At 39.9% G+C, this 12431-nt stretch overlaps 1 protein-coding gene across 1 annotated transcript; it reads left to right on the forward strand.

The window, feature by feature from the left end:
- The first annotated feature begins 3760 nt into the window (after positions 1 to 3760).
- Positions 3761 to 9455, forward strand: LOC114448941 (cortexin-3). The gene is made up of 2 exons (XM_028426198.1): positions 3761 to 3917; positions 9129 to 9455. The coding sequence occupies exon 2, from the start codon at positions 9204 to 9206 to the stop codon at positions 9453 to 9455; it is 252 nt and encodes an 83-aa protein (XP_028281999.1). The 5' UTR covers positions 3761 to 3917; positions 9129 to 9203.
- Positions 9456 to 12431: the final 2976 nt, after the last annotated feature.

Here is a 12431-nt window from a genome sequence, read left to right on the forward strand (position 1 = left end):
GGTAGGATTTACAAAATAAAAGGATAACTGAGATGCTGAGAGGTATTGAGTGATGATGAGCAGGTTTGAGCCGGCGGCTGCCAAGTCGCTGGCATCACATAGCACGTTTCGGCTGTGAGTTTTGGCAGCGAGATCGGGTTTTATCATATATATATTTTTTCTTCCAGGGCTGCTACATTGACATTGTGTGTGTTTGTGTGTATATTAAGGTCACAGCATCATTATCTGTATGCTGCTGGCAGTATTGACCTTGCACTTTCACCCTGAAGTTGTGTTTGCTGCCAGTATGGTGGGGTGTGATTTTATTCTCTTACACCTGATGTTCCGACGGATTTCTAGGATGCATTTTTGTTGACATTGTGGTGGTATATTAGCTATAGCAGCAAAGAAAAGTATTAATTAGGACTACATCTAATTTAAAAATAATCCTTTAAACCCACTGTACTGGACTGTAGCCCAAGGTTTTAATTATGTGGCAAAAAATATGCAGCAAATCATCCCTGCTTATAAAAGCTGGAACTAAATGTGTGACATTTAAAGATGAAAAATAATAAATAGATTGCTGTAGCCACATTTAATTAAAGCTATATATGTATGTCTGGTGAACAGCCAGCAATGGACTTTACACAAATCAGCAGTTACTGCCTGCTTGCCATCATGTATGCACTATTGGATTTATTGGCACCTGCTGCCACACATTAGCACACAAATGCTGACCTAAAGACAGCTCCAGAGACAACCACACAATTCCCTTTCCAGGAAGTTTCACTCCAACTCACATGCATCCAGTCAGAACACAGGGTCGTGAACCTGTCCCAGCACCTCAGCCCCCCTGCAGTCTCATTATCAGTCATTATCCAGTCATTAGACACACCTGAGCGTCAACAGACAGGCAGATCAAAGAGCACAGGTAACTAATGAGACATTTGGAGCTACAGTCATGTGAGTCTTCACACATCCCACTGAGGTCTTGCAACACATAAAAGCCTGTTTCCCCTCTAAACAGTTGACATCTTCAACAACTGATGAAGCTGGTCAGAGGAGCAGATGAACAAAAACATATCATTTTTTTCACTGTGCCATTATTTATGGTATTTATCAAAAATTAAGCCAGAAACATGTGTCAAACACTGTGTCCACTCTTAATGCTTCTATTGGATTTAATTATGTGAGCTGCAGCAGGTGCTGCTGATGACCAGTCCTTGATGAATTGATCATCAGCAGGTGTTGACAGACCTCTATAAAAGCAGATGTTCTGGCAGTTTGCTGCTCTGGAACATTCAGCTGTGTGTCTTTCTCTCGGAGCTCACACCGAAGCCACGCCTCCCAACCAGTCTGTGACTTCGGCCATCATGCACGTACCTCATACTTCAAGAATTTCCTTCGGGATTAATAAAGTTTTATCTTATCTTATCTTATCTTACCTCTCTGGTGCGTGCAGAGCAGGAAGAGAGTGACAACCAGTCAACTATACACGCAGGGGCGCCTCGTAGGATTGGCTGATGTTTTTAGTGTTTTATAGCTTCCACAGATGATTCATATTCTTCGTTTTAAAGGAAACTGCTGAACTAATCGGTTGCTATCGGATTGTAAAGAGAAGTTACACTAATATAACAAAAAGTGCATCAGAATGAAATCTATTACCCTACCTTTAACACAATGACAAGAGGTAAAGACATAAACAATGGTGAGAAGCAATTGTTGATGCAAATCAATCTGAAAATACCTCTAAAACTATTTCAAATTATTTGGAGTTCAACGTTTTACAGTGAGAAAGATCATTGATGAGAGGAAAACATTCAAGACAGCTGTCAATCTGTCTTGCATAAGCCTACAGGAAGAAAGAACAATACTTGTGGAACAATGTCCTATGGACAGAAAGAGGTCAGCACTATGTCTGCTAAAAACACAACATTTCAGCAGAAACACCTCATACACACAAGCACGGTGTTGGAGGGATGATGACTTGAGAGTGTTCTAGAGACAAGTGTGTAGCAAAAAAGCAGAATTATAAGGGGGGGGGGTGACTTTTGAATATGTATGTATATAACCATATGAGTGAACACCAAAACAATGTTTTGTTGAGTAAGCCAGTTCCTCCTGTGCATCATTGCAGATTTACCTTGTTGTTTGTAGTTTGCCAAGGATTCATATTGTGGGAAAACAGAGAGGATACAAGCTGCTTCCATTTTTTTATTTAAGAGGATTACCAGGCAACAAAGACAAGCCAAAATATTATATGATATTTATTTATTGACAGCATCAGCATGTAGGAAATGATTACATACACAACACACTGTAGGTACAGGGACACAGACACATCTTCATGCATAACACATCTTTACAGAGGCTGTACACATGCAGCCTCACACTGTTCTGTGTCTTCTGAAGCATGAGGTAAGGGCAGAGAGACTGACACAGCAGCAGCAAGAACCAATCAGCTATAGCCTCACTGCCCTAACCATCCAATTGGCAACACTCCAGCCTGGTTTTCATGTACAGCTGTGTTGTACATGTGTATATTTTATAATAATAATAATAATAATAATAATAATATTTTTTTTTAACAGTTTCACAGCTTGGCATGCCAGCAAATCATTATCATTCAATATCATTTTTGAGGGTATATTTTTATGACTTCCATCTACAGATCACACAGATCATATTCATAATAAAAATATGGAAATAAATATATTCACTTCTCAGAGTTCTCACAATGATTATGACTTTTACAGTTGACATTTTGGGAAATACCAAGATGTCGAGTTCAATATTCATTTCATACAAATATGACTTCACTGGCAGCTTATGTCTGCTGGAAATAGGTAAAGGTTTTGTCCAAAGGTAAGGACATTTCTGGCGACCTCACAACTTGGCACAAACAGGAATAATGTTTGAATTTTTAAGCTTTAAAATAAAAATATATGCTATTTCCAAATACTACTACTACTGCTATATATTGTATAGACAATATTAATTTAAAACTGTATTTGAAAAATGTTTAATCCTGCTTTTCTCTTCTTTTACAGTTATTTATCACAATGATGTATAAACCTCTGTGCAATCTTTATCTTTTTAGATTTCAGTGTATCTGCGCTCCTTATTTGCAGTCCTCTCGCAGCTCCACCAGGTGGAGCCAGAGCCCAGTGGTTGGAGGCAGACAGATGTAAAGACATTATGTAATATAGATCCCCCCCCAAAACTGCTCTGTGCACAGTCACTCTCTGACCTCTTCATCCTCTAAGTTCTCTGAGGAGATGTGTGTCTGCACAGCAACAGCATGTTTCTGATCTCTGATACCCAATCACCCAAACCAGCAATAAGTCCACCAGAACATAAAGCCAATCATTTATGCTGCTGTGTTCATTTTAGCATCATATTCAACTAAGACTAAAATATCAGGACAGGCAAAATGGCTTTTTATATATTATTATATCATATATTTATTTTTTTAATTAAATTGTCTCTAAAGTAGTTTTTGTGATAATAAATCCACACGAGGGCCACACCTTTCCCTCACCCGCTTGTAATATAAATATATAACTATACAGCCTACCTGGAGGATTGCTATGGCAACAGGTTGCCAGTAGCGACGGGTACCACTGCCTCAGTGTGTGTGTGTGCGTGTGTCTGCGGAGATGAGCGGCGCGTCAGGACTCAAGAAGGAGGAAAAAACGCGCAGCAGAGCAGCAGAGGGTGAGGTCCGCCCGGCTCAGTCAGCAAAGACAGAAACAAAATAAGCTCCGTCAGGCTGTTTCTGTCATGAAGTGAGGAGCCCCGCGGTCTGCCGGGACCCCCGTCTACTCGCTGTTTGTCTGTTGTTTCGGTGCAAAACAAGAACCGTCGGCTGATCTACCGGAATGGAGACCTGCATCCGCTGACGGAGATTCCCGAGCTCCCCCCCTTGATAACAACAGGTTAGTGTTTACACTCTTTTACGACCTTGACTTTTGGAGGTTATGTTTTTTTTGCTTTTGTGTGCTTTTGGTGTGACTCTGAGGATGTAAAGGTGTGACAGGTGCCGTGCAGGTGCACCGCAGGCGAGAAAAGATGCGATTTTTGATGCATCCACGTGTGGAGACCGGGGTCCAACTGTGTGGATGAACCGGCGCAGGGGATGCTGATAGTTCACAGAAACAGCAGGGGCAGTTTTAGGCACTCGGGTTCATTTAAATGGCGGCTGAAATGTTCAGCATTCCTGCGCTGATTCTGCGGGTGTGTCTACCTTTGATCACAGCTCATTACAGGCGTTTGGACGAATGATACATCAGTATGGGGACTCATCTGCATTATTTCACATGCATACATTTAATTGCATGCTTTTTTTCCTCTTTCATCTGAAATAGAGTCACATCTGTGTCTAAATGAGTGATTTTGTCAGATTGCATTTATGGAATTTTTTTTCTTATTGAAATATTTGGTTGAAATTAATTACTCCCCCCCTTTAAAAAAAACATTTGTTGCTGCAATTAGTGTAAATATGATCACTAACCTTTGAGTTGTTGTATAAATGTACAAGAATTCTAAGGTTTATTTGGCACACGCACAAAGAAAAATGCATCGTGACTGCTTTAACACTGGACCATGACAGAAGAATAATTTTTAAAAAATCAAACAAAAAATCAATTCAAATCAAATATATTCCAAATGTTAGTTCTCATTTTTGAATTTTATTAATTCATTTTATTATTTTTTTAATGATTGTTATTGTGCAACTGAATGATGAACATCTAGTTATTTTTTTGCCACATATTGAAGTGTCCAGTCATTCTCCTTAAATATTTAATTTTACATCCTCTTTATTCTAATGTAAATGTTCTGTTAGTGATAATCTCAGAGCCAGCAGGTAATCTAACATCCTCTATATCTAAATTTGGCTCCGTCTCCTTGTCACTCTCACTTCCATGTCAGTTTTACTCTCAGTGTCTGACACGGTTTTATCTCCTCTTATCGCCACGGCAACTGTCACTGATGCTCCGCAGCTGAACCAAAATACAGCACAAGTCAGTTATATCTCTGTTATCAGGAGGATGTAGCAGGGTTGGAGAAGTAATTATTTTTTCTGAAATGGAAATGAGTGGAGATTTTTTTGGAGTTGTCAAACAGGGCTTAAATGTTAAGCATATCTCTGTCAAGAAAAGCTTCAAACTCTGAGTACTTAGTAACAGAGCTGCTGCTGCTGATGGTGTAAATGCTGGAAGTCTTTGAAGTGCATTACATAACAAATAGCAGTGGTTTCTGGCCTTAAGTGTTAACACTGTGTAACCTCACTGTGTCATTGGAGGACAAGACGATGAGATTATGATTTGACAGTAAAGGCTAACTGAAAGCCAGCAGACAAAGAAAAACAGTCCCGTCCCTTATCATTTTTCACAGCGGGGGCAATGAATCACTGCTGTGAAATATCATTTTTGAGTTTTAAGTGTGATGGATTACAGGCTGCTGATCAGCGAGGCAGGGCGGAAGGCTGCTCTCTCTCTCTCTGTCTCTCTCTCTCCTGAGAATTACCAACAGATATATATTTTTTTGCCTTTCTGACAGAAAGAGACAGCTCCTCTGCTCGTCTTGTCACCATAAGTCATCTCATAACACATTCAGGGCCCCTCCCAAGTGATCGTCAGGCTCTGTGTGACGGCTCTGCATGCTTACAGGAGCGTAACGGAAAGATGAAACCACCAAAACAAACAAAAAAACAAAAACAAAACGCATATACTCAAATGGCTGAGCTGAGCCTGAGGTATGTCACAAAAGATATAACCAGCCAGCAGAGTTAAAGGTCAAAATAGAGATGGGTGTTAACATGTACTAAGTTTTTTTTCTTTTCCCGCCATAATCCAAACTGTGTAGACTGTTTATTTTGTATAATATTTTAAATAATTTGATTGATTGGTTCAATGTGGGAGCAACAAACCAATAAATTGAGGCATTATTAGCAAGAAAAGAAAGGGGAAAAATAGTCAAGGCTGCTTTTTCAAAGCCGTCGAAAACCTGTCACCATGGTAGCCATATATGGCAGAGACAGATCCATCCATCTATTTTCTTAACCAGGGCACAGGAGGTGTATGGTTTGACACAAGAGTGGGCCAAACAACTGACATGACATTTGCAATTGTTTATGGAGCATTTAAATAACAGATCAGTTCCACAGGGAGCATGAACCCGAGCCTCCTGGAAAATCCACCCCTCCATTCCTGAACCCAAAGTGGCTTCCATTTGAAAACCATCATCCACCACCACACGGCCAAACCCCCTGACCATCTGTCATTTTATCTGTAGATGAAAATCAACTGATTGTGATAATTATTGATAAAAATGTGTTGGGGAAAAATATTTCTTTCATCCAAGTGTGTTTAGTCCAATGTTCCTGTAAACATGACTTTTCCAGTGTTTTAGTCAATCCATCCTCACCACACAAAGGTGTCAGGTCAGTATTTCAGTCCTTGAAATACTGGACCTGTGCACATATCTCTCCCACTACATCTTTATATGTTCGTGGTGATGTGGACTTGTGGTGACGGTAGCCAGAAATGGCGACTGTAGAAAAGAAATGGTTAAGCATTTGTGTGTTTAGGGGCCTTAACCTTATCCACTAGTTTTTAATAACTAAAATCAACCGCAAGAGAAAACAAAACAACTTACAGTGTCAGGGGGACTCAGACCCTGGACTCATATACATCCCCTTTTTGTTGCCGTATTGGCTGTGGCGTTGGGATTATCACCCAAATGTTTTTTTTTTTTTGTGTGGAGACGTGTTGGATCAAAAATTAGATTTATTTAAATGAGTGCACATCTTTTCATTTTCAATCGTCCCAAGCTTTTGGAGCCACCAGCTAATCTGTCTGCTCAGTCTGATTCCTGCTGTAATCATTCCCTCAGTATGTGGCAATTAAGCTTGTGAATAATCAGAACTGATATCCAAAGCTACAAAAATGAGATCTGGACAAAAAGAAAAAAACATGCCTTGTAGATGTGTGACTAAATGAGCAGTTCTGGGGTGTAGAGAAAGAGACAAATTCTGAGACTGCTTTGCAGAAATAACTCACAGTGAGAGTTTGCTCTGCAGGAAAAACAACATCAAACGATCAGCGGCCCTGCTGGCTGTGCTGGAATTGATTAATTTACCTCCAGCTCTCAGACACAGCAACTTCTCCTCATTGATTGTATCATTTTGTCATAATGATCCACGCAGCTGAAAGCCAGTTTTTGTTGTTTGTTTTTATTGGTTAAGGTATCTGATCTGACAAACCTAATCTAGCTACCCCTCTAAACAATATCTACTGTACTCAAACAAACTATAAGTGTAATATCTGTGTCACCAGATTGGCTTGTGTGGTGTTTTCTGTCTGTGTCAGGTTTGAGCTCAGGTGTGGTAACTGGATTATAGGATAAGCCCTGGAGGTTTTGAGGGGTGACTGATACGTTTGTGTTCACCTCACGTTCAGCTCTTGGACCAATGATGAAGAATGTTTATAGTTAAGCGCTTTTGTCACAAAATTGTATCACTGAGCATCTAAAAAATGAACAATCTTGTCGACCATGTTGTTGAATTCATCCAGCACACGCCCTTCTCGACTGACGACATCCTCAGACAGATACGTCCTCCCTCAGAGGGGAAGCTTAGTGATCATGATTTTGCCAGGACTGATGAAGACTTTCTGGTGGGGGAAAGGATCAGTACTCACTGACGTACCTGACATCAGCCTCCGTTCTGTTTAACCTTTTTCTGCAATGGCTGTTTCCACCATTACCATTTAAATGAAGTGGATTGCACCAAAACACCAGTAAAAAGGGGTTTGAGAAATTTTAGTAACTCAGATACCGTATGTGGAGAGAAAAATAAAGCTTATTGTCAGTTTTGGTGATTAGCTAGCGAGATCTGTTACATGATCAGAAACCAGTTTGAGCTAAAGACAGTAAATAAAGATAATTAAGGTTGAAGGAAGTGAAAGGCGAAGTTGTGGACAAGAATAACTTAAATAACTTCAAACAATAATATTATGAGAGAATATTTTAGAATATATTTTTATTGTTGATTTTTATGTTTACTAGATGCACATGAACATCATCGCCTAAAGAGAATGATTGCACAGATACAGGTTCATTTAACTCTTCACATTCAGGTAGTCCGGTATGTCATCCAGTCCATGTGGTTCTTTCTATGCTATTACAAAAGGTTTTCCCCGAACTTTTAGAAGCCATTATCATTCATTAATATTTTTTGTTGTGTACACAAGTGTATGTGTCAACATCCAAGCCATGGTTCATTACTTCAAAAGATCATCAGGTACTTATATATATATAGCATAGGTCATGTAGGTCAGGTTTTAGCAATTGCTGCTCAGGGCCAGATTAAACTAGATTAAGATTAAGATTAAAATCAGATAAGAAAAAAAGAGTATACATATTATTAACAGGACTATTTAACTATATTTAACTATATCAACTATAAATTGATGCTCTATTAAACATATGATCGTAACATATATACACAATAAGTTAATACATGTAGTGATTCATTATGTAGTGTAATATAACAGGTTCGGGCTGTAAGCATCAAAGTTTAACAAGCTTAATGGGGATTGACTTACTATTACAGCCAGCCTCAAGTGGCCATTTATGGAACTGCACTTGGTTTTTGCACTGGAGTTTGCCACACTTTTGTGGGTCCCTTACAGCACTGTGAGCCCTCTATTGTTGTCTGGTTTCTGATCCATTCTTCATCAGACCGCTTTAAATCAATTTATATTCATGCTTCATTCATGTAACCTTGTTGGAGGGGAAATGTATTGTCACTGAATTTAAATTGCTGCTGCAGATTGGCTGCAGGAGGCAGGTTTAAACTGCAGAATAATAGGCCGTGGTCATATACGCATCTACCTTCAGAGCAGCATTGTCTCCAAAAAAAAGTGCCAATTCAAACCCAATAGAGTCCCCTGAGACTGAGAGGCGCGGGCGTTTTGCCTGGAGATCCAAAAATAAACTAATGAAGGAGGCACTTTGTTCTGGCCTGAGACACATTTTGTGTTATCTGTGTATTTATGAAATCTAACATTTTACGTCACTGCTGCCTCAAATATCAAACTGCAGTCGACATGATCTATAATGCATCTATCTGGGTTTTCACACAGGTCTCATCCACTCTCAACCCATATTCCCTTAAAAATCTTAACGCAACCGACAAAGAGCTGGAGCGACGATCAAGCATGGATGTGCCCAGGATGGCTGAGGACCTCTTCAGCAGCACGCTGTCCTCGTCGGGAGGCGGCCATCATGTGCCTTCCTACCTGACGTTGGAGCAGAAGGCGGCCTTCGTCTTCGTGCTGCTGCTTTTCATCTTCCTGGCCCTGCTCATCGTGCGGTGTTTCCGCATCCTGCTGGACCCCTACCGGAGTATGCCCTCATCCAACTGGACAGACCACACAGAGAAAGACACATTTGATTACCGCATCGTCTGAGCACACAAATATGAAACGTTTAAAAAAAAAAAGAAAAAAGATAGATAAATAGACTAATTTGATGCTTACACAGCACTTTGGTCCTACATACAGATGACTGCAGATTCACCGGGAAAACAAACGCTTTCGGAAAATCCTGCGAAAGTTCGGACTGACAAGGAATTCGACACAACTTCAATAGCTTCTCCCTGCCAAATCACAAAATTCTCAAGCATAACTAAACAACCAGACTATCAAGATTAGTGATCAAGCTAACATAGTGATGCACCGGAGCCAGTTACGGTTCACACATAGCTCCCTTCCCCCTTCCATCAGTTCTCTTGTGGACTACCTCGCGCCTCCTTCATCACACAGGGTCAAAAATCCTCTGAGATCCAATCCAGTTGGATAAAAACAGTGTTTACATCTTATCATGTTTACTTACATCCTTAGAGTATTCTTTTTTTAACATAATGTAGACAATCAGTGTTTAGAATAGTGACAAAAAAACTACTTGCGAGAATAGAGTGAATAGCTGAGCTTTTGTTTTCAGTGTATTTTGTCTTTAATTTGTGGACAGACATGACAGGGTCCAAAAAGACTTTTGTACGATTGACACCCCAAGGAATTTATATGCCTTATGTCTTTGTAAGATTATGCCAAGATGAAGGTATCAAGGTAAAAAAAAGCAGGTTTAATAATCATAAAAGAAGGAAACTGCAGTGGGAAAGCTCCCTTTAATGTCGTGGGACAGAGATGAAAAAAAAAAATACAAACCTTTGAAATGTGGAGGGGCCTTCGATGTCCACGTCCTTTAAATGTCTACAGCCAAAAGAGGTATTGAAGAAAAAGCAAAACAAAACAAAAAAAGTTTACTGTGCTGTACCGTGTGCCTAATTTGAACAAGACGTGATGTTTTAGAAAAATGATGGATTCAGATTTTTTTGGTCTTTCAAATGTGTGTTGTTTTTATTTTATTTTATTTTGTGTCGTGCCCATTTAAAAAAAAAAAAAAATCCGAATCAGCATTTTACTGCCTGCGGTTGGTATATTGACAGTTGGTATGCCAGACCTGCAGAGAAGTTGATGATGAAGATGATGAATTTTCACATCAAACCCTTTACAAACTGATGTTGTGGCTCTTTCGTTGGGCAACTTTTCAACTGTGCGCCTTATAGTGTAGATTGTTTACAGTATTGTAGGTTGCAGAGACACTGGAGAAAAAAAATGTCTTTGCACTTCACAGAGATGTCATACAACCCAATGAAAATGAGAAATAAAAGAAAAAAAGAAAAAAACATCTGATTCTGTTCCTGCAGGGAGCAGCGAGTGACCTGTGACCCCGCCCTCCCTTCACTTTGATGATATGTGACGTTCTTGTGAGCTGCTGTGGCCTTTTCCTACCTAACGCAGATGTTGTGCTGAGGTGGTCCTTTTTTCATTTTTTTTTGTCTCCCCCACCCCCCTACCAGCCTACCAACCCTTCACCCTGCATGTATTTCCTCTTTGTGCATGATAAATGTTGAAGTGCTTTAATCCTGATGTTGTAGCTGTGGGTCAGTTGCTCAAGCAGCTATTTCCTGTCTGTACATGGAGCCTTTTTCTTATTTTTTTTTTGTTTCAATCTGTGTTGTCGCCCGGAGCCGCCATTTTTATTTATTTTTTTATTTATATAATAAAAAAGATGATCAGAAGCAACAGAAGCCTTTTTGTGTTATTTCATCAAGTTCATTCACATGGCAGATGTTAACCCCTTCAGGTCTAAGGGTTAAGGACAAACACACACACACACAAAATGCTTAAGGGAAATCATTCTTTTCCCTCAACCTGTCGTGCCCTTTTCATGGCTGCCGAATGTGCCGCGGGCCCAACGCATTCTTCTCCCCTGTTTTATCAGCAGCTGGCAGTGGTAGCCGGCAGGTGTCTCGATTGGTTTTCTGTGAACCCAGACACTTTGTCTGGTTGCACACACACACACACACATAGTCGTCTCCAGGCTCCAGGCCCAGCCTGCTCTTTGAGCTGAGACCCTCCAGAACGCCAGACGGAATAACAATCTTCTCTCTGACACCAGTGTTGATATATATGCAATCATAGAGCGCACGCCACCTTGATAAAAATAATAAAAAAAAAAAACCTGCATCATTTCTCACGCAGCAGGGGGACGTGGATAGATTAAACTATTTGTTTGGTTGAGTTGAATGCATGCATCCTGTTGTGTTACTTAATAATTCTGCTGACATCACCCATCTACAGGTTTTTTATTTATATATTTATTTATTCTATAAAGGCAGGCAGGGTAGCTGTAGCGGATCAGAATTTTAAATAAGAGCTGATCCCCCACAGAGGAGAAATGTGCAGTCTGTGCTTTTTTGGATTATTATGTAAGAGAACATCTCTACTGAAGCCTTTTTTTTCACAGTTTGCTCAGTTTTTTAAAGTCAAATAGTCATGCCAGCCTTGGATGATCATGGCTTGTAGTGTGAAGGCTAAACCTAAACGTTTGTTTCATGCAAAAACCCTGCTGTTACACAACACATACACAGGAAGATTATAAGCACATCTGAGGAGTGAACTGACACTTCAAACTGTCATAAACAGCCTAAATTTTCATCATTTTGGAGCAAAACTCAAAATAGAAACAAATCATTTTGGAATGAAAGCTTTCATTTTCCATCTCTGAAATCTCATTAGTTCATGCCAAACAAAGATTATAATTCAATTTTATACAGCAAGTGGGAGCGGTGGCAGCAGCGGGGAACATCATGAGCCATAATGGATCAATATCACAGTCATGCTTTATGCAACATGACTCATATTAAAAGAAAGCCACTGATAATTGAATTATTTTCATTCTCCACTGTGCACGCTCAAGCGCCTCACGCTGAATTTATTTCCTTTTTCCCCAAACGCCCCATTTCACTATTCAGTCTCCGGTAAATTTAATGGTCTCTGAACAGGTTGGAAGGAACCGTTCTCCTGTGAATGTGAGTGGCT

Source organism: Parambassis ranga, chromosome 16, assembly GCF_900634625.1.
Source record: "Parambassis ranga chromosome 16, fParRan2.1, whole genome shotgun sequence".
Taxonomy (NCBI): Eukaryota; Metazoa; Chordata; class Actinopteri; family Ambassidae; genus Parambassis; species Parambassis ranga.